This window comes from Peromyscus leucopus, chromosome 17 (genome assembly GCF_004664715.2).
Source record: "Peromyscus leucopus breed LL Stock chromosome 17, UCI_PerLeu_2.1, whole genome shotgun sequence".
Taxonomy (NCBI): domain Eukaryota; kingdom Metazoa; phylum Chordata; class Mammalia; order Rodentia; family Cricetidae; genus Peromyscus; species Peromyscus leucopus.
Window position 1 is genome coordinate 16,096,854 of NC_051077.1, and position 23,909 is coordinate 16,120,762.

A 23,909-nucleotide genomic window follows, 5' to 3' on the forward strand; every position below is an offset into this window, starting at 1 on the left:
GATGAGTACGAGGTAGAGAAGAAAGGGTCCTCAGATGTAGCACAATGACTTAGCTGGGTGCCCAGAGGAATGTGTCATGGAGAAGAATTCAAGCTGAAAGTGAGGATCTCACCATCTTACAGAATACACCCTAGACTGAATTTATAGTTTCTGATTTTCACTCATTTAAAGCAGAGTTCTCCAGGGTGGCGGAAATATCTCAGTCATCAAGTGCTTGGCCTTGAAAGTGGGAGGATCTGAGTACTGACCTACAAAACACACATGGAATGCCAGGCATGGGGCACAAGCTTATAACCCTAGGGACAGTGAGACAGAAGGGAGAGACAGCAAACTAGCTTACTCTGTTTGGCAAAGTTCCAGGTCACCTGGAGAGCCTGTCTCAAACCAAAGGTGGAAGACACAGAGCAGACATTATCTGTGGTGATCCTGACTTCTAATACATATGTATTCTTGCGCCCACATATGCTTAGATGTGCACACATACACACCACACTACACCACACCACACCACACACACATACACACACACACACACACACACATACACCACACACACCACACACCACATACACACACATATACACCACACCACACACACAGCACACTCATTCACTTCATTATCACCTCCCTTTTATCATTATTTTCATATTTCTTTATTTCTAATCTCTATAAAACATGCTTCCTTAACTACCTTTCTTGAGTTGGAGAAGGATACTCTTGTAACTGAATGGATTTCTATCCTTTGACCTTATCATAGTTGTATATCAGATAATAATCATATTATTCTATACAAAGGAAATTAACTCAGCTACATGTATGATGCACAACCTTAAATATTTTAGATGTGGTTGAAGAAGATAAAGCTCTATCAGTTGTAAATAGTAAACTGTTTAATACTATTCTCTCTTTTATAGGAAAAAAGCCCTAAAATAAAATTATTTAACACTTCAAATCTTTACCTCTCAATGATTATGGCTGCCATTAATTACTTTTATGTGTCTCTGCATTTGGCAAAATTTCTGGATGTCCAGATACATTCATACTCACAAACAGCAAACACTAGGAGAATCAAGCCCACTGTCTTCAGAGTCCCCACATCTCATCTGCACTGTACACTGAGCCAGGAGTCAGGGCAGAGGAGCCTTCTGTTTCATGTTATTGCATCTAGGTTCAACCTCACCACATCTATCAAAGAAAGAAGCTAAAATTACGTAGCCTTCAAAACTCAGTGAACTGTGAATTCAAGCACTTCTCCAATTTTATTTTAGTTGTGGGGCTGGGGAAAAACATTTCATCTGTTCGGCTCACTGTCACATCACTGTTTTGTTTTGAATGCAGAACATCCCATCCCCCAAGCTCATGTCTTTGAACACCCGGTCTCCAGCCAGTGGTATGTCTGGAAAGGATGTAAGATCTTTTGGGCAGAGTACCTAAACATGGAGCTGATGAGTTATAGCTAGTCTCTCTCTGCTTCCTGATTCCCAGAGATAATTGTACCTTAGCCATTATGCCTCCCCTGCCTTAAAACACAGCTAAATTAAATCTATCTGCAGCATTTTGTTCCAGCAAGCAAGGTAATACACCTTGGTATCCGGAATGGCATATACTGTCTCTTGATGAATATTTGTTGAATGGCAGGATGAATTAATTAAGTTATTTATAAGTTTCCATTTCAGCTCATGTCACCTGATAACTTTCTCAGAAGTTAAGAGGATGAAGAAAGCATGGGAAGATGTGATAAACACAAGAATCTTATTAAAGTGACATACTTATCCACTATTTTCTTCACATACAGTACATGGCCCACGTGTGACCAATATATAAACCAATTCACTATGTTTTGTATTTCTGCAACTTTACTCCATCATTCTGTTACCCTGTCTGTCCATTTTTGCAGTAGAATGTCAATGAGGCTCAAGATGACTGGAACCAAAGAGGTAGGAAAGAGGAGCAGGAAGTGAGGAAGCCAGGCACATGGCTTGGTTATAAATCATATCATCAGCAACAAGTCACATAGAGTCAGCAGCACCTGCCCTTATGTGGCATATTTTAGGCTGGGCCACAGGACACAACTGCTGCCCCTTCCTCACCCAATGCCCTATTTGGTCTCTTTCTCATTTTCCTTTCATGCTACTATGTTAGAAAAGTCATTGTAGCACACGAAAATCAATAAAAATTCAATTCCGAATAATAGTTCTCTGCTGCTCGGCAACACCAGGGAGTTATCGGCTCATTCAATGTTCTGGCAGTTAATGCAATGAAATAAAAATAATTTACTCATTCAAACCAAATCAGCCAGTGAAAAATCATAGACATTTTTTAATAGTCATAGTCAAAGCCATTTGTTAAGATGCAGGAGGATGACATGGTGTCCCATTAGTCGTCCAACTACACGGATTTCAAATCAGGTTTGAATCTTACCCACTGTGGGTTTTTTTTTTTTTTTTTTTTTTTCAGAAGGAACAACAGACCACATTTGTCATACATAAAAGGAATTTGTAACTCAGCCAAATGCAGGTCATTTGTTGTAATAAAAGAGCTGATTCAAACGCATAGCAAATGCCCGGCAGAAAATGGAAGTCAGGGCCCAGTGCCTCTATTTGGTTCTGCCTCAGTCTTTTGGTCCTAAACAGTAATGACCTGAGAAGTCAGTTACTGACTCCAGTTCCCTAGAGGAGCATAAGAAAAGCACCCTGCCAGGTGACAGCACACTATCTGTGCCCGCTGGCCAGCTTGGCTAAGATCCATCTGCTTTGCTTTAGATTCTGAAGACTCATATTGATGCCAGGCTATTCACACCATTCAGGCCATCTTGTCTTGAGTCTTCCAGGTCCGATTGCTGCTTTTAGGAGTCACTGAGTAACAGCTGGTCATAAGACAGTCTTCCACACAGAGATTCTTATAAGCCAGCAGCACAGATGAGGCATCCCCCGCTAGCCATCCTAAAATAATTGGCATTACATCTGTAACCAACTCCTGTTAGTAAACTCTGCAGCAACAGTAGAAGGCCACTTCTGCCACAGATGAGCCAACATGGTGCTCTCCGTGTGGCTTCTTCCCTCAGAGGACGACAGTCTGCTGACACTGCCTACTGCCACCCTGGGATGTCTGGCCAATGCAAAGATTCCTGGCATACAGAGAGGCTCCTCGAAGCTGATACCATGATCATCAAATAACTTCAGGACTCTGAGCTGCTTTGTGCCCGGTAATTCTCCTGGAGATGGCTGTCATTCATGGGACGTTGTGCATCTAGCATTGTCTATCATTAATCTCCCACTATTGGGTAGCAATGGCAGTACAGGAGAAAAGGTCTGACTTTGCCAGAGGTAGGGATGCTGGTGGAGGCTTGAGACAGTTTGTGAAAGCACTTTGAGAAATTAACCTGTTTTCTACTGAGCTGCTCCCAGCAAAGCACATTGCATTGTGTTTGGCTTCTCTTGTTTACAAGGACAAAACGTCATCAAAACCAGAGGGTAAGCTGATAATTGGGAAGCTAGAAACCTTAATTATGGATCCGAGACAGGTGGAAATCAAATATACCTTAAGCTTTGACTTCACTGAATGAATCAGACTTAAGAGAACCAGATCTCAAGAAAGACAATGAGATAATGACCCACAGGCAGTGAAGAGATCCAACATAACTCCATCATCTGGGTTGCTCCTAAGTCCTTTCAGCACACACTTTGTTACTCTGCTTCACCCCAGCCAGTCTCCTCTCAGTATTCTGCCAGGGTGAACTCAACTTACCCGTGGCCATGAGTACCTGCTTCTCTCGGGCTTTTCGCTTTCTGTTATCAGTACCAATTACTTCTTTTTAGCATCAGGTCATACCCAGGCAAGCAATAAAGCATACATTCAGGTCTTTTATTGTTCATGAATGAGACTCCATAATGGTCAATGTATGGTGCTGCTTGTAGGTTCATGTTCTTAGTCCAATGGGTATATGTGGTATACATGTCATGCACAGCATGACAGAGGTGACTGAAAAAACACTAAGCACTGTTTTCCCCAGGAAGGAACTACAGGTGGGAGTGCTACACAAAGGAAGCATATAGGTTGAGAATTTCTTGTTTGCTTTGTCTCCAAGTGGCAAGGAATGAATTTCTGAGTCTTGACTATATTTATTATTTGGGTCAATACATGAAAGATAGCTGAAGCTTCACTGAATGATACGTTTTTTTCAACAATCTTTGACATAAACATATATGAAAATCTTCAGAAGTTGTTAGGTGGAAATATAGCATGTGCTAAGGTTTTAAATAAAATAGATATAAGTAATGAAATATTTTATATATTCTTTTATCATGCCCCATGGAATGTTATAGGGAGAACTTACCTATAAATTCCATATTCTACATGTTAGTATGACTTCTCTTTTTGCAATGCTAATGGGAAAACTGAGTTCTAGGTGAATACAGATAACCACCAAATCAAAGTACTTTTGATGATAAAAGACAAAAACCAGATACAGTGGCAACATCGTCAGCATTTCTAGGCTGCTCAATTCCCAAGCAGTACGTGCAGAGTTCATCTTTCTCCTGTTAGAATTCCCAACTTGAAGGTGCTTTATTCACACCTACAAGCACTGGCTTGCAGCGTGGCATCTTGATGAGCATTCCAATGCACAATGAACTTCATGGTTGATGGAACTGAGTTTTAAGAATGACACAGACATGAGGAATCATCCCTGACTTTCCTACATGACCTCCATAGCCCTCCACAGGAAATTAGAGAGCTATGAACTTGCAATGAGTTTCAGAAGAAATGACCTAAAAATAACCCCAAGCATTCAATGCTCACTACCTATTTACGATTCAGTACCATGACTGCAGAGAAAGGGAATAAAAAAAGAAATGGAAGAAAGAGGCAAAAAAGAAAAGTCAACCATGCAGCAAGCAGAAATATATTTTAACTGCATTGTTAGATCTTTGATTCTTCCCTCAACCTGAATCTCTCTGAGGTGAGGAAGGTTAGCAAGGACAACATGTGGCCAGTGTCATGAGTACTGGAAGAATAGAATAGCCACTGTACCTAGCATCTGTCTGGCCCCATAATACATCTCTGTGGAAAGAAGAAAACACATTCGCTTTCCTTACCCTACCCTACCACATCATGGAGGACCCAAGTAATCACTTAGACCAAAACTTGTTAGCACCAAACCTATAGTTGATGTATTATAAGAAGGCCTAGTAAATATTATATATGAAATAAAAGCTACAAAGAAAGCCAACTACTTGCTCTTGGGGATACTTTCCAGGAAAACTGAATCAAAAGGGGCTCTGAACCAGGATCAACTGTAGAAAGCTGGGGAAGAAAAAAAAAAAAATCCACCAAGACTGCAACAGAGAATTGCTGCAGTCTAGGAGTGGGGTTAATTCTCAAGGTGTCAGTGGTCCATTTGGGGAATTATTTGGGGGAGTTGAGCTGAGGGAATAGCATAATCCAGTTCTTTATTATTTTTCCCAAATTAAAAAAGTACAATAATTCTTTAAGAATTTTATAGAATGGAAATTGATCATATTCCTTCCTACTCTTGACCCCAGCTTCTTCCAGCTCCACCTATACACCCCTCTTTCTCAACTTCTTGTCTTTTTTTTTTTTTTTTTTTACTTTTAATAAGCTAATGAGTCCAATTGCTTCCCATGTCCTCATGGATGGGGACAATCACTGCAGCGTGGTTGACCTACCAGGGACCACGCTCTTAGGCTCTTAGAGAAAACTGACTCCCCCTTTCCTCAAAGCCGTCAGCTGTCCACAGTGCCTCAGTTGGGGTGGAGACTAATGCGCTCTTCCTGCCTCCATGCTAAATTATTGACTGGCTTGATCTCCTACAATTCTTAAGTAGACAATCACAGCTTCTGTGACTTCTTGAGAGCAATGTTCCAGTCATGTTCAGAAGACACCATTTTACTCTGGTCTGCCCCAAACTCTGGTCCTTACACTCTTTGTGTTCCTCCTTCTGGAGTGGTCCCTGAGCTTTGGGTGAGAGGTGATATATATGAATAACTTGCAGATTTTTTTTTTTTTTTTTTTTTTTTTTTTTGCTGTTTTTGTAGGAAATGGATCTTAAGGCAGTACAGTGGAAGCGGGGAACCGAGGAGGCAGAGTAGATCCACAGTGATTATAAGATAGGCAGATGTAAAAGGAGAAAGATTTATACGATCTGAAGAGAAACATGAACTATGAACCAAAGGCTGAGGGGACCCCAACTGGATCAGGCCCTCTGAATAGGTGAGACAGTTGATTGGCTTGATCTGTTTGGGAGGCATCTAGGCAGTGGTATCGGGTCCTGTGCTCATTGCATGAGTTAGCTGTTTGAAACCTGGGACTTATGCAGGGACGCTTGGCTCAATCTGGGATGAGGGGACTGGACCTGCCTGGACTGAGTCTACCAGGTCAATCTCAGTCCTCAGGGGAGACTTTGCCCTGGAGGAGGTGGGAATGGGGGTTGGGCTGGGGGGGAAGAGGAGGAGGGGCAGGAAGGGGGAGAACAAGGAAATCTGTGGCTGTTATGTAGAACTGAATGGTATCGTAAAATTAAATTAAATTAAAAAAAAAAGATAGCCAGATGTATAATACATTTTGGAGGCGTATTTATCCAGACTTTTTGCTGAATGGTACGTGATAAAAGGGAAGAAGAGTCAATGACAGTTCCCATATCTTATTAAAAGAACATGAGAAGCTATTACTGAAGCAAGAAGACTGGGGTATTAACGTGTATATAGCAACATGGGAGTAGGCACAGTGAGTATGAAACATGTACTAAGTATCCAAGTAAATGTGGAATGCAAGTGGGTGATGGAGAACCTGGGAGGGGAAATGGAATATTAAGATTGAAGGTGATCAGCGCAATTGGAAGGCATGGAGGTGAGGATTTTGCCAGGAGGTACTTGGAGATTATGCTGTGAAGGTGCCCTAAGAAGGAGCCCCTGAATAACATACCATTTAGAGTTAACAAAAAAAGAATATACTCAAGAAACTCATGAAGTCAGTAGGAAGAAGGAAGGCCAAAAGACTGCAAAATCACTGAGTGTTCTTGTCCTTCCTACCAACGATTATGATTTCCGTGCTTTTGAGCAGAGCTGAGTGACCTTAATTTCTGAGGTTTTCATATGAGTATCATCTGTGGTGGGTCTCAGCCATCAGCAGAGTTTAAGCTGGTTGGCTGAGCCCAGAACTCAAGTCCAAGTCTTCTGATTTGATTTCTTCATCCTTCTTTTGTTCCTATTCCTTTTCTGCAAATGTTTACAAAGTCTTTTAAGTCTTAGTTTTTGCATTAGAACATCATCTAGCCCTGAAATGGTTATCTCCAGCCATGTTCTAGCTCCTTCCTACATAGTCCAGGTTTTGGAAAGAGTCTATCCTCTGTGCTTCACATCCTCCTGCTAATTCCTAGGTCTACACATCTCATATCACTTCTCCCATTAGTTGTCCTGCATCAATGGCAGCTCTCACGTCAAAAATAATGACACATCTAAAAATCTTATAATCTTTACATAACACTGAAATCTTGATGATTTTTTTCCTCATAACCATCTCCACTTTGTCATGGACCATTTATCTTCTCTCCTGCCTTTATCTTTACCTTCTTCATGGGCCTTTCTGTTTCTCCCCTCTTTTCTTATGGAATTTCACTCCTAGCTCACTATCCTTTCTATTCCCACCAGAAGTTTGAGAGCTGGAGAAAACATAGGAGTGAAAAGTACCTTAGGTATTCCTGAGGAAATCTGTTTCTCCTGTATTTCCAGTAGGAAATTATACTAATCACTGATGTTCCAAGGACTCCAATTTAGGACATTGATGTTTATCTTATGTCTTGGGCTTCCGACTAAAATGTACAACTGTATGATTAAAAACAGTCCACTGACTATCACATGAGTCATGCATATCTTCATTTGCTATGATTAAGCACTGAACTTGATGCTTTGTTCCTGAAACTCATTTCTTCTGCTGTATTCATAATTATACTTAATAGAATAACTAGTAATTGAGGTATTTAAGTCAGAAACATAGAAAGTCCCTTACTTAATGTACCTAAAGTTCTTTACTTTACCTCCTCAGTTTCATATTTCAGTAGCCACATGCTTGTGTTAATGTCCATTTGCAAATTCCTTTCCAGATAAATCCTCAGTCTTCATCAAAAATTATGTTTCTTAGTAACTCAAGAAGTGTATCTTGGGTCCCTGAGATCAGCAGCTGTCCTGGTGCGTTCCTCATGTACACTGAATGTATCAGGAGCCATGCACCACTGAAAATTCTTATTTCCAAGTGTATCTCTCTCATTACACTGTGAACTCTTCAAAGGAAGTGACAATATTTTGTTCTTGGGATGCCTAGAATATACAGGTTTCTGAACTACTCACAGATGCTCAATTCCTCCCTTAAGTCAGCAACCCTCTGTTATTTAGGAAATTTCTGGAATGCAATCCTGTCTTTCCCTACTTACGTAGAAAGATGTGACACTAACCTGAGAAGATTCACTAGGCACAAAATGTATGCAAAGATTAGGAGAGTTAATTTCTTTCTGTTGTTATGTTTGTTTGTTTTGCTTTCCAACTGTTGGTGTGTCAGAAGGTTTACTTAGTGGAAAGATTTAGTATTGATTGAAGTACAATCTATATTCTCTTTGCCAATATAATACTGAAGTTTTTATAGAAACGGCTGTCTTCAAGAAATGCAAGGTGAGTTTCACTAAAGGAATAGCAGAGAGAATTAATCTGTGATTTCATTGAAAGGCAGTGACTATATTTCTACAAATTCTTCATGGTAAAATAGTGACTGGTAATAAGTAGCCTGAAAGAATGTTATCTGGGGAAATTTCATTTCTCCCTAACACATTTCTTGTCAGTAGACCATATCTTTAAGGTTGTCACTCATAAACATGCATGTGTTAAACAAAAGTAGATCAATTTCTATCAGTATTGTACAAACCATTGCTCTTTATTCACAGAACACAGCTCCCTAGAGATTTCAGGTTTTCATACTCCATGCTGAAGAGCATCTACTGGCAAGGGAGGCAGGCCCACCCATGGGTGTTAACTAAGAAGATGTGACACATCAAGTACCTTTGATGTTTATAATTGTAGCCTCAAAATTCATTTATTTTCAGCATTCTGTCCCATACCTGATTATTTCTATTACCTAAGAGAAGTATACATTATACTATATCCATGGGCTTCACATTTGGAAAGTAAGCCTAAACTAAGTTTGATAATAATAAAAACAAATTGTAGCTGTAGAGAATACATACATTTTTGTTATTTTTCCCTGAAGTTTAAACAATAAAGCTGAATATAAAATTCATAGAGATTAACATCGGAAAGGTTGAACAACTCCAACAACAAGAAAAGAATCCCCAATCCAAAACGATCCTAAATCTGATGATCAAAACTTTGTGAATTTGAAGCATTTCTAATTTTGGATGTATGGGATGGAGATGCTCAATGAGTAAAGTAGATGCATTTACCCCAACATCTAATAGACTCTGAAACCTGAAAACTTCTGGTCCCAAGCCTTTCAGACAATGCCTGTTCAATATATGTGCACGGTTCTATAAGCAATCCAAAGGTGACTTACAGAATAAGATAGAAGGTGCCAGTACAATGCCATTTATCATAAGACACTTGAGCAACAAAGGGTTTGTACTACCGGGCACTAAAATCCTATGGATATTGAAAGCTTTGGACAGATGGACCACACTAATCTTGTGGCTTCTCAATTGTCTATCATTCAGACAGCATTTTGTAGAAATGATTCAAAATGATCTATCGTGTCAAATGTTCTTTAATGCAATTCTTCCAATGTCTTCCTACAAGCATGTGAAGATTGCGCATATTTAGAAAGAACAAAGCTGAAGCAATTAGTGTCAGTTCATCATATGAAGGGACATCTCATTACTGTTACATTGCTGGTGATATTATACTAATCACTTAGGTGAGGTAGAGTATGATGAGATTTTTCACTACAAATTGATTGGCATCTTCTTTATGATTAATAAGCAGATGTGGAAAAAGACTGAGATTATGTAAACATGCTAAGATCCCTAAAAGTCTTACCTCCAAGTTTTGGCCTCCATTACACTACTTGCTTATATTCGCAGAAATTATATAGATATTTTTATTCCATAGTAAGGAAAACTTATCCCTCTCCTTTCTTTATTCTATGTCTCTGTCTCTCTGTGTGTCTCTTTCTCTCTGTCTCTGTGTATGTCTTGGTCTTTCTCCGTGTGTGTGTGTGTGTGTGTGTGTGTGTGTGTGTGTGTGTGTGTGTGTGTACACCGTGTGCACATAGAAGCCAGAGGTTGACATTAGATATCTTCCTTGGTTGTTTTTGAATTCAACTTTTGAGTCAGTGTCTCTCACTAAACTTGATCTCACTAATTGGCTACACGGGCTAGCCAGCAAACCCTACAAATCTTTTGTCTTTGCCTCCCTGGTTCTGGATTACAGGTATACACCCACAGGCTCGGCTATTTATGGGGGTGCTGGGATTCTGAACTCCAGTTCCCATGCTTGTGCAGCATGTGCTTTAGTGCTAATCACCCCCCCCCCCGTCAGCTGCTTCCTTGAGCTATTCACACTCAATCAATGTGCATTCTTACTTAATGAGTTATAATTCTTTACTATCATTGCTGTGCTCAAATTATTCAGGCAAAGAGAGCTCCCTTCTGTGTGGCTGCTTTTATTCTGTACAATGAAAACAGTTATACTGGTGGACATTAGACAAAGTAACTGACCATTATGCTTCCAAACTCTGTGTCACAGGGGACAGAAGAAGACCGAAGAATCCCCTGGGTTACAAGAAGCAAAGGAGGCTTCACACCCAACTGTAACATGAGAACTAGAGTGTTCTGTTACCAAACAACATTTCTGCACATTGGCAGAGAACAGATAGTTATTGGAGTTGGGTGATAGTCTTCTATGCAAAGTTTTCTTATAATTATACCTTAGATATGTCATAAAATGTACTTAAGGAAAATGAAGAGAGAAATGGTACTGTAGAAAAGAATTCCACAGATGTCTGCATCTAATACATATAGTGGTGACATATATATCACTAACGGACAGCGTAAACAATATACATTATAAAAGATTATAATGGAACCGAAGAACTCATGCTGCCACTGACATCAATGCTGTTATGCACCCACAGCTCTAGGTATCTGCGTGACTTTTGTAAACAGTCAGTTGTACAAACATTCAGACATATAGTTGTCTTGTATATGACATGTAATCGCATTAACAGGTGACTGTAGGCTTACTGTGTCATTCTTTTTATTATAATTTTAAAGTGAATTCCTACTTATTAAAAATGTATTTATTTTAGAATTGCTTTGCAGGGTAGGTTGGCAGCCGCTCCATCATATCATATTTGCCATGGAATGACTGCTCTATGCCACCTGGGTCAAAAAGGATAAAAGAGTCTAATGATGGACTTCTCAAAATAATTCCCACCATGGAGTGGGACAAGACCATAGAGATAAACACAGAAAGAGGGGTAACAGTAACAGGGTCACTATTAACATGCGGATTGTCAGTAAATGACTTAAGGAAATCATTCCACGTAGAATGCCGTAAAGCTTGTTAAGGTCTATTGTGTCAAAACTTTGCTTGCTTGAGATAGGTCTTTAATGTTGGCTTTGCTCTCCATTTAGCTTGATGACCAAGAGCCTATGTTCACCTTCAGAGTGCCGGGATTACAGGCTACTTCTGGAGTGCAGAGAATCGAATTTAGGACCTCTTGAATGCTAGGCAAGCGCACTATCAATAGAGTAACACCCTCCACTCCTCATATTTAGAAATGTATAAACAGCCCTACTTCCTCCATCTTACATAGACATCTAAAATAATTATGCAGTCTCACATATCACTGCCAGATGTGTGCACCTTGCTTCTTCATGTGGAGTGCACAGGGAGTTGCTGTAACAGGAACACTGATCCACCATTGGTCACGTCATTTCCCAGCCCCACTCAACACCTGTCAACTTCGTACCTAGACCCAATGATACTGCTGCTGGCTTTGCAGCAAAAACGGTCCTTTCCAAAATCCTGTGTGTTACAATTTGAGGGTGTCCCTAGGCTTCCAAGGACAGTTTTTCTGTTTTTATACAACTGCTACATATAGGACCTGATTTTTCAGAGCTAGCTTCATAGGGTGTTATGTTCCATGTAAATGTGCATGGCTCCATGCATGATTTAATAGGCTGCTTTCACAGTCCAAACTCTTAACTTTTAAACACGGAACTCTGTTCATGGTGCACTGGGGCTCAGAAAGTATGCTGCCAGCTCTGCTTCTGTAAGCCTACATGGTACCTTTGTGCAACCCTGACACTCATTAGCACAGGGCTTGGCAAGGAAACTGCATCTGTATGGCTTCAGGTGGATACAACCCCATCCCTTTGTGTGCAGCCTAGTTACTGGACTGCAGCTGTATTTCAGCAATTATTCTTCCCATGACTAGATGATGTTATGTAGTTATCCAAAGGCTAAGACTCTCATATCCATCAATAATACCCTAGAAGTCAATATGAGGCTATAAGAAATTATTGACCTTTGGAAGAAAAGTATAATACTATCTCTCTTAACTTTAGGGACTTTTGTGCAGTTTATACTAGGTATTGCAGTGTGGTTTCCACAATGGAGATGTGTGTTGCCAGAGAGAACTGGAGCAGAGCGGACAGTGTAAGCTGAGGAGGTCACATATGTAAGTCATAGGGTATCATGGTTGTAATGCTTCATCACTTCGTTTCCCTTTTGACCTCTGCTTTACTACAGTGTTCATGATTAGCAGTCAGCTCCAGACAAGGGAAGCCAAAGATGATTCTTCTTTGTTCTCATTAGAGATAGGTTCACAAGGAAGCCAGACAGCTGAGCATCATCATAATAAACAACCAGCAGATGCTCTTTCATGAAGAGGAGTCAGGGTCTGAGTAGATGGCATCGCTATTCAGAAGATATCTACTACAAAGGTGATATATAAGGTCTGCAAGACACTCAGAAGTAAAAAAAAAAAAAAAAAAAAAAAAAATGAAGGCAATAATGTTGGAACCTTGAGGCAGTTTATAACCTAAAAGCAGAAATGAACTTACAGATAAAACATTGTACATATCATGAAAACAGTCCAAAAATGCTGTGGGAAGACAGACATGGACTCTTGGATTTGTGGAATTTGGAAGCTGGGGATACTAGAGAATAGGCTTTTTGATGTCCAAATTGGTCGATGAGGCTGGTGATTAGTTCAGCTGGGTTCTGGGAATAAGGCAGCGAGTATGACAGTCCTCGGATAGAGGCATAAGGTAAGAAAGAAGAGTCAGAGATGGGGAGGTGGAGTGATGCATGTGCTCCAGGGGTATAATGAACACAGGCAGAGCAAAGCCAGGGAAAGCAAGCCTCACACCTCTGAACCTAAGTTTTTGCATCTAAGCACTTAAGCCAGTGGTTCATAACCTTCAAAACACTGCAACTCTTAAATACCGTTCCTCATGTTGTGGTGACTCCCATACAATTATTTTTGTTGCTATTTCGCAACTGTAACTTTAGTACTGTTCTGAACCACAATGTAAATATCTGATATGCAGGATATCTGATGTGTGACCTCTGTGAAAGATTATCCAATCCCCAAAGGGGTTTCGACCCACAGGTTGAGAACCACTGATCTAAGTAGTACCACTCATTCAGGTGGAGTCCAGCCCAGCTGTGAGGATGTCATGGGAAAAGACAGGCATAAAAAGTTACATCTGCACGGTGTATGGACATTTATTTATCCCCGTGTTTAACTTTGCAGGCGTGAAGCAGGGGGCACTGGGAGTTCTCAGCACATGAAATTACTTATTTAAGCCAGGAAGCTGAGATGCACCACTGAGACAACTTAATGTCTTTTTTTCCCCCTTCAATTTTCAAAAAGAAACCACCCCCAAAAGCAAAGGGGAAATAATCCTGTTTTCACTACAGCATGTAAGTATAGAGTGCCCCATGGCTGTAAATGAGATTTTTCTAATTTCTTCATTCATTCTTGGCACAGTAGCATAGATATTTTAGAGGCATCTCAAAAAATCATATTTACATTTTATTCAGCATGTATCAAATTATGTTTTTTTTTAAATCAACAAAATAGTGGTTTCCTACTGAGTATTCTTCCAAGAGACCAACTTGCTAGAAAGGCTCAACTATAGGATAAAAATCTTTCCTTTATCCCAGTCCCAAACTGGGAAGAGTACCTAAGTGTCAAGAAGGGTTTGCTTGACCAATAGGCACAACATCTCATAAGCAGATGAAGGAGAGAAAGAAAAACACAGAATAAAAGATAGCGCTAAGGCGCCAAATGTTCACCCACGAAAATAAACAACTACGAATAATTGAGTATTCCTGGTTTTGACAATGATCCAGTAGCAGATGCCACAGCGTGCTGTCTTCTCCAGTCCAGCTGAACCAGACGGATGAGGGAGGGCCTGTGGGAGTTGTTCCCTAGAGACAGACTTGTGCCAGCTTGGTGGGGGTCCATGTAGGCTGGCTTTATTTATCTATTTTTACCTTTCTAAACTCACTTTGGTAACTAGGTCTCAGCTATTTCTAGCCCCCAGTAGTTGATGGCCAGCCAACTTCTCCCTGTTCTAACACAGAGTGATTACGGCAGAACAGTGAGATGAATGACAGGCACACCGGCTCCCAATCCAGAGTGTGTACACACTAGAACTTGACCATGAGAGTCACAACTGACTCACACATGGAAGAGAAGGGAAAACAACTGTCACTGTCCTCAAGCAAACCCTCCAATGCCCATAAATCGTGATTCTCGAGCTTTTGTTTAGCAGAAGACAACTCACACTGGCTTAGCAGTAAGAATAGCCAAGGGAGTACATTAGATGGACAGAAGGAACCCTGATGCACTCTGCTCAGTGACCTTCCCTTCAGTCAAGCTGTCTACCTTTTTGCACCAGGTTGAACAAAAAAGGCATATACAATGCTAAATGGGTAAATTAAGAATTCCCCAAACAGTGCTCTCTAAAGACATTCTCGGCTTTCTTATTCAAAGTACAGGGCATAAACCAACTAGCAGAATTCAAGTCTAGGAAGCACATTAGAATTTCCCAGTTAGAGACCTTATAGGTTTCCCAAATTATTTGAACTGAAAATATAGCATTATATGAGGACCACATTGCTTACTGATTTGCATGAAGGTGCATGTTGACATTTGGGGGATATAGTTCCTAGGCAAGACATCCCAATGATGTCTGTTCACTGAATCATAAAATCTTTAATAATATATACAGTTGCCTGGGCCTTCTTCCATAGCCTAATCCAGAAGATCTATTGTAGAAGACACTACTCCATGTTTGTAACTTTTACCCCCAAGAGAGTTAATTTTGAGGAACATATGAGTCATAAAAAGCAAAAGATTTTTCTTACCATTGTTTCCCATTAAAATTAAACAATCTCTAAGCAACACCATCCAGAGAGCCTCCTGATGTTTTTGAAGAGATTAGTAACCATGATCACATCAAGATGCTCCTGTCAATACGTCCCTCAGCTCAACGTCCCAGTTGCCTTGGAGCTTCTGCCCAATGCAATTTAAAATTTGTTAAATCTTTAATGGCTCATTGGCTCAATGCAGGAAGCATAAGGAGCTCAGATGTTGAAATAGAACTGTTTACTGAGTATTATAAAAATGATAGTAAATTGTAAAGTCCCTTCGGATGACAGTTCTCATGTTCATAAACTGCATTCATCTATCAATGATTATTTAGCACATTAAGATGCCTCTGTCACTTAAAAAACAATCTTAAAAAGAAGAAACATGGTAACAATTATATTTAATTTGCCTATTCATTTATTGAGAATGAAGAGTATCCTCATGTGCAATGTGCTATTTGCTAGGAAGTACTTACACGTGAAAGTCAGAACTCTTCTTTCTCAGTCTAATAAAAAAGGAAAATTATTTCTAAAGTGTTTTTCCTGGAAGCAAATAAAACATCCAAGTAAGATCCTGAAGGCACCCCCACATATACTTTCGATGCCACTACACTAGTTAAATTTCAATTTACATTTTAATGCACATTGGTCCCCAAGTCAAATGCAATATTTAATGACAAATCATGTCTTGGCTTGCATAAATAATTTTAAATAAATTAAAGAGCCTCTAACTTGCTACATAGGAAGAAATTAAAAATATGTTGCAAACACTCTTAGAGAACACATTAAGTGAGTTGTATATAATATGAGCTATAATGATATTCTGACAATTTTTGCCTGAAAAAAACATTTTATATACAAATGAGCTTATCATATGAAAAGGACAAACAAGTTTTTTTTTTTAAATCTTCAGAGAGAATCCCAAGATTATCAACAGAAAGGATCTCAGAAGCCTGCAAAGGTCAAATGATTAAAAGGAAAGTGACCGAATGTGAAGTGCCTTTTCCATTATTAATATTCTCTACTGTCTGCTTCTATCCTGCTTAAAAGAGCAGCATGGTAAAGGCTAACCTAGAACACTCATTCAATTAAAATCAGCAAAGATCAGAACATGTAATAGTTCTGGAGAGGATCAGGTATGCCACAGGCAGCAGATGATGATCGAAGAGTGCTCACTGGGCCAGCTAGTTTAAGTAAGTAGTACTTGTGAGTACCATGCAATAGGTACCAATTCACATCTGGGGATATTGAGACCCAGGAAAATCAACTATGCAGTCCACCTGTACAAAACAAAGATGAAGCAGAATGGAAAAGGAAATGGAGCAGGGATGCAGAGTCTCGGCTCTTCTCTGCTGTTCCAATATACATGCGAAAATTGCAGACTGCATGAGTCAGGCTCTGTGTCAGACAGGTAAGGTTGACACATCCAACAACCAGGCGTTTGGAAGGATGAAGTGTAATGTGTAGAGTCCAGGTGATGGGAAATTAGAATAGGTGGTTTGACCCATTTGTTGATGACGTTTATAAACAAAATCAAGGGCTTCTAACAGGCACCTGGCAATCAAGAATTAAGTGAGGAAGAATAGAGGTAGAAGACATCAGAGGTGGGCAGATCAGTGATTATATTTGTAATAGTTCAAAGAATAGGTGACATCTACCTCGGAGAAGGAAGGTAAGATAAGGGGGGAGGGGGATGAAGCTCAGAAGAAAGAAACTGAGTAGGGCAGTGTTGAAATCTTTCATGCTGTTTCCTGCACTGTGTTTGGATTGAGTACTATAAAATATACCTTACCTTGACTGGGGTTGAATGTTCTGGTTGGCCTGATTGAGGCCACACAGGGAACACACAACTGCACTTATTACAGGACAAATGAGTGCACACATATTCCCTCTCTCAGTTGACCTGCTACTTTAAAGTCATAAAATATTGGTTGGCTAATTTTAATTAACTAAATAACTGCAGGAAAAATATTTCCCAAGGCTCTCACACTGAATATGGCTTACGAGGTGACCTCTTCTTGGTCTATGAGGACCCACATGGCATCCAGGAGAGGCCTCCCAAATCACCAGTATTGTGAAGGTGAAATGCATATTTTAAGAGGAAGATTTCATTTCTGAGGAAACATAAATGTCTCTGCAAATAGCAATTCACTCCTATTCTTAATCCCCAAGCCATCAACATCTGCTATGAAGAATTCCTTCAGTCCTCAGATAAATCCCTCTTGTCCCATATTTTTTATGGCACTCTAAAGGCAGTATTTGAATAAAACAACAATAATGATGTCTGCCTTGCACCTCCCAGTTCCCTTCTAGAGGTTTTTTTTTTTTTTTTTTTTTTCACTTCTAGGCATAACAATGAGGTGTCTAAGGATCCAAAGGCAGGGTAATGGGAATGGGTGGGATAAGGACACTTAAAAGAGGAAAGGCTTGTGTATTCATAAATCATACTTAGATTATAAAGACATTGGTGCTGAAATATGATAGAGAAGTCTTGGACTCCCCCCAGAAAAGTAGTTTTCTTCTATTTATTCTTATTTTCTCATCATTTTTCATCTATGTTTTTTTTTAAATGCATGTTTGACATGGGTCAAATAAATGCAGCTTTAAAACCTGTTTCTATGTTTTAGGATTCACAGAGAAGAGATTTAACAGCAGGCTTTAAAAATTCCTTAATGACTTTAATGCCTTATTTTTGCAGATTGGCTGGAAAGTAGAATACATAGTCATTGCTAGCTTTCCCCATGTACACCCCCTAAGCGTCATCATGGATGGGAGAAGCAGAGTCCATTTGTGTGGGCTTTTTATTCTCTGGACGTGTTATCCTGGCTTTGTTAAGACATTTGAGTGCTGAAAATTCAGGCAGAATCTCTCAGGCAAACTGACTTGCTGATTGTCCTCTGGAGAAAATGATCAAACATTTAAAATGATATTTTAAACACCAAATTTATTGGATATCGGAAAGTTCATCTTGTTTCCCTCTCCTCTACATTCGGGACATATCCAATGGATTCTTCAACTGTATTTAACTCTTGTCCATATTCCTAAGATCCAAGGTCACACCCAAAGGTACTTACAGGCTATGCGTACAGAAGCTTTCCTACTCTTGGAAGTTCCCAGGTGGCTCCATGCCACACACTGGCACCAATAGTCCTCTGGCCCATGGAAGTCCTCCACCTGCTGCCTGGTGACATTGATGAACACTTCCCGGACCTTCAAGCCTGATGCAGAGACAGAGAACATTATGTGAGGTCGCTGTATTTCTCAATCACAAAGTTAAGGTTAGCCAAACCTTTTCTTTTTAATTAAACAATTCTGTTTTTAATCAAGGCAAGGTTTTAATTACTGTGACAGTAATATATTACTGCTAATTAAATTCCACGAGCTGAGTAGGCTGTAAAGTGCATACACAAAGTATTATCAGCCAACGCAGTGCCATGCAATAGAACAGCATTCCTATTACATTAACCTGGTGCTCTCTGTCTTTGTACAAAATGTACTATGAGAAATGCATACAAACAGTAATGTCTAGAACATAATTGTCTCCACATACCAAGCTCAGGGACACAGCTTCAAGTTGTTCTTAGGGTGGTTACAGGGTTTTGTAGCCAATGAAGCATCATTGTAATAGTGTAGCTTGAAATAAAAAAAGTAGTATGTGTAAGATGGTATAAACAGGCCAAGATTCCATGAAATGGCCCAAACAGTGGTATCAAAGGTTGAGGATAACAGAGCCAATGGGATTCAAAGCAAATAGACAGGACATATAGCAAGCAGACAAGCTGATATAAGTCTAATAACCCTGCAGAGAACCAAGGAAAATTCTCAGAGTGGATATGGGGCAGATGTTCCCAAACAGCAAAAAAGATACATTTGTAAGCTGGGATAAAGCTGAAGTCTTTTAACCTTTCAATGAATTTTTATGAATTTGCATTTTCCTTCTAATCATTAGAAATATGCTTGGTACTTCTAACTTGAGAGTTAAAGTATCTTCATGCTTCTGACCAAGGACCATTGGGGTTCTTCTTTGGGAAGGTTAGCCAAACTTCATGGAGTGCTAGGGATAAAAGGGGATATTCCTTCCAGCCAAATCAGTTAAGTAATAACAAACAAGTGGGCAGTCTTTCGAGTTTGCATGCCTTCTGTTCCATATACACAGGCTGACACTTAGCATCACTATAGGAATGTTTAGTCAATGCTTTAGTATGAAAGTCCAGCACCACAGGAAGCTCTAGATATCCCCTCACTGTACCCGCACATCACCCAGAGATGGAATATGCTCTTCTATTCCCATGATGTAGACAAAAAAACCCATGACTTAGAGAGGCAGTCATCTGTCTACATCCACAGCTTATAGATGGAGGAGTCCTTGCTTCTGCCTTAGAAACCAACACTGTGGCTTTTCACAATGAGATGCCTATCCCTTTACTGTATTTCTTGTTCTTAATTATGGAAATAAGACGAACATGTGAAAGAATTGAAGAAAAATTAAATGCCTAATTTGGTTTTCTCCTTTTAAATTCAAAAGGAATCCAGGCAGCAGATAAATATGCCTTGTCTTGTTGCATTCTATTTTGTTATGGATGGGTGTTGTCTCTTGAAAGTCTGCTCTTTTCTGAAGGGAAATTGAGATGGAGTAGATTGGTGGAGAAGAGAGGTGGAGGGAAGTGCGAAGTGGAGTAGAGGGAGGGGAAAACTGTGATCTGGATGTACTGTATGAGAGAAGAACCTATTTTCAATAATAAAAAGGAGAGAAACTAGCAAAAGTCAACCTAAAGAAAAAACAAACACACAACAACAACAAAAAATGATTCAAAGGTTATGGATGGAAGAACTAGATTACAGGCCTGCCACTGTTTATGGTAAGGTTTAAATAATAAATAGGAATGGGGTGAATTAGTCACATGGGGGAAAACAGCCACAAAATCAGTAACATATTATTCATAATATGTGATGAGAAACAGTTATGAACACATAAAGCATCATGTATAATTTGAGGTAAACTTCCTAAGACTGGAGGAGGAGCCATACAGTACTCATCTCTGTGTCTACTGACAATCCAGTGGAAAGTGCCTATAGAGTGCATCTTTCTTTTTAAAGACTTGAGTCCTACAATCTGTGGATTTCTCCAGAGCAAAGACTTTTAGCATGATGCTACTCTTGTATTTCCAACATCCTTGCACATAAATAAAAGGCTGATGGTGTAGCTCAAGTGACAGCATTTGGCTAATATGTGACAAGCCAAGTCCCATTCCAGCAGTGAACAAAGAAAACACAGCAGGGCTGGGGTATGGAAATGGAAGAGTTGGTTAGCAAAGGGGAAAAGAGAGAACACTACATAGAAAATAAAAATCCATTTAAAAAACAAAACAAACAAGCAAACAAACAAAAACAACTTTTCAATAGAAAGTGGCAAGGAGTGGGGCACACATTCTGTTAAGGGACGTTGAGGAGTTGATAAAAAGGAGTCACGTGGTACAGAAGGGGGCTTGCTTACATATTGTTCTTCCATGTGAGACAAATGGATAATCTGTTTTGAAGACTAAGTAGAGAAGAAAGGCTCATACCACTGGCTCAGGTGAGAGATGGAACAGTGGTAGGAAGATCTGGCCCTGTTTCAGGAACACTTACTGAGACAGAACACACCATCCTTTGTAAAGCAGGCCCCTCAAACTGTATACATTGCTGGTAGGAAGGTCAATTAGTGCAGCCTATATGGAAATCAGTATGCAGGATTTTTTTAAAAACAACAATAGGACTAATATATGATCCAGCTATACCACTCTTGGGTATATACCCAAAGCAATTAAACTCAGCATGCACTGGAGACATGTTCTGTGTTCACTATGGCACTATTCTCAATAGCTGTCATGAAATTAGCCTAGGGAACCACTGACAGATGAATGGATAAATAACGTGTGCTATATATTCACAATAGATTATTATCCAGCCATTGAGAACAAAGTGATGCTGTTTATTTCCAAGATAATGGATGGAACTGGAGACCATCCTATTAAACAAACTACCAAATCCAACAAAGACAAATAGCAAAGTAGAAGTCGGGGGTAAGGGTGTGCGAGGGAAGCAAGGTGATCAGGAGTGAAGGTGGGTGGATATGGTCAAACTGCACGATGCGCCTACAAAAACAAGTGACAAAACCCCATTATTTTGTACAAAAACATACCTAGCATTTTTAAAGCAGCATACGAGAGGCCTGGAAGGTAAAAATGTGATCAAGTCACTCTTCCACTGCCAGCCTCTCCATCTCATGAGTCTATCTAATCAGAATGGCTCGGAGGGGTCACATGTCCAAGTCAGAAAACAGGGAGTTCACACATGCGAACCACCGGTTTGCGATTGTTCCCCCAAGGGCACCCACAGTTTATTTTAATCAAGTGTGGTTAGACACGCAGACATGGAAATGACAGCCACGAGGAGGAAATTTACATAGCAAGAAACAGGCCCAGCACACCACACTCCGCAGCAGCACACAGCAGCACAGGGAAGCACACAGCAGGGCAAACAGAAAGCAGAAGGGCAGGGGAAACCGGACAAGAACTTTTCTACTTTGGTTCCCATGAGAGGAATCAAAAGGGCAGAGTGGAAAGACCTAGACTTAGCTAATCTGAGTAATGTTAGTGGGCCCGGTGACACAATGGTTACCTACCACCTCTAGCTGTTATATAGTCCTGGGGTTAGGACAGGGAACAGTGAGTGGCCTGGAGCACAGGAGCTGAATCAAGGATGTTTGCATATACAGGCACAATGACCAGAGCAGTACCCATAGGATCAACAAGGCCTGAACCTGTTTGACTATTACACACAGAGACATTTACATAGTTCTTTAGGAAGAACAAAGAAAAAATAGGTCCTCACCACCATGGAGAGCAGACTTATGCTGCCCTATTTATACCACTCTTTGTCAACATTCATCCAAGATTGAAAGGGAAAGCCTTAAGTCATGAATTCAACATCAGCACAGCTCAGCTACTGTTCCACTTTAGATGCTCTTCAACAGGACAGAAGCAAAACCAATGCCAACCGCTCCTGAATATAATGTAGTCTTCCAATCAGCGTCATCAAGGTGGTGGGTCACAAATGACACTGCCAGACTCTCTCTCTCCTTCTCTCTCCCTCCTCTCTCTCTCTCTCTCTCTCTCTCTCTCTCTCTCTCTCTCACACACACACACACACACACATATTAATTGTCTTGATGAGGCCCCCTCCAAACATGAGGTCTTTGGTTCATCAGACCATCCCTTCTAAGAGAATCCTTTAAAAAAAAGTCATGATTTCTTTATATCTTTAGTGTTTTCCCTAGCATAACAAAATAGTGCTACTTTAATAAGGCACCTTTCTTAAAAAGTAGAACATTCTTTATCAAATTTTCAGTGCCTTTGTGACACACATACAAACACACACACACACACACACACACACACACACACACACACACACACACTTACATATATAGACAGTAATGCAAATCTATATCCACACTTGAGAAATATCTCAGCAAAGCTTCTCTATTTAAGGGAACTGCTCCTACATCTCTACTGGAGTTCACCCATCTGTGTTGCAAGCAGACATAGCTATCTAGTTTTCTATCTCCAGAGAGGGCAGCTAACTTGATCATAGGAAATGTTATAATGGTACAAAAGTTCCAGACTAATAGAAGACAACACCTCCTAAAGAAGAGTGGCATTGTACCCAATAACTTGCATAACTCTTAAGTATGGACAAGCCCAATACTTGAAAATTATTGTGCAAATTACACCCATCAGCCTTTGCTATGGAGTAGAGCCTCACAGAATATAAACATATAACTAGGGTACTGATATGCTAATAAGCTTTCCAAGCTCTGGGATGGTTTAGTTGTGGATAGACTAATGTTGGCAGCAAATGAATAATTGCTCTGCATGTTCTAAACATAACAGAGCAGCACAGAACTTCATCATTTGTCAGCTTTATTTGTTTAAATGAGAAAAATGCTGACAGCAGTTACTGCTGTAATCTGCTTATTTATCAGATAGGAAAACACTAGTTGCTTTTAACAGGCTTAATCCTGTTGGGAAATGAAAAGTTAGAGAAGTCTCAAACTAATTGAAGGTAGATGTTTCAGAATTCAAGGCCGAGAAATGGACAAGTGAAGAGGGAGGGGGGGAAATGGTAAAGAGGAAAAGAATTAAAATGATTTATATTTGGCAACTTTTCAATAAAAGTGCCACACAACCTTACTGTAAGATCCAAACTTGGTGCGTAGAACATAAAGAATCCCGGAGTAGTATTTAACATTCAGAACCACACCAACGACAGCCTGGTGCCTCCTAACAGCTGTCCTCCTGCCTTTTATCTTCAGCTCATTATCACACTTGCACAAAGCCCATCCCTAGCATCCTGCCTGGTTATTGTTGCAGCCAGTTCTTGGATGCACCTGGTGATGGGCGCTTGGGGAGGGATTCCACATAGTTCCCAAGTGCTCACCACCCCCACAGCTTGCCTTCT

General features: G+C 40.1%; 1 protein-coding gene across 9 annotated transcripts in view; it reads right to left on the reverse strand.

Moving 5' to 3' along the window:
• Unc5d (unc-5 netrin receptor D) overlaps positions 1-23,909 on the reverse strand; it is a 555,548-nt gene that overhangs the window by 210,927 nt on the left and 320,712 nt on the right. For all 9 annotated transcript variants that reach the window (XM_028891808.2, XM_028891807.2, XM_028891806.2 and 6 more), the window contains exon 3: positions 18,482-18,625. In XM_028891808.2, the coding sequence (XP_028747641.1) occupies positions 18,482-18,625 (144 nt within the window). The remainder of the gene's footprint in view (positions 1-18,481; positions 18,626-23,909) is intronic.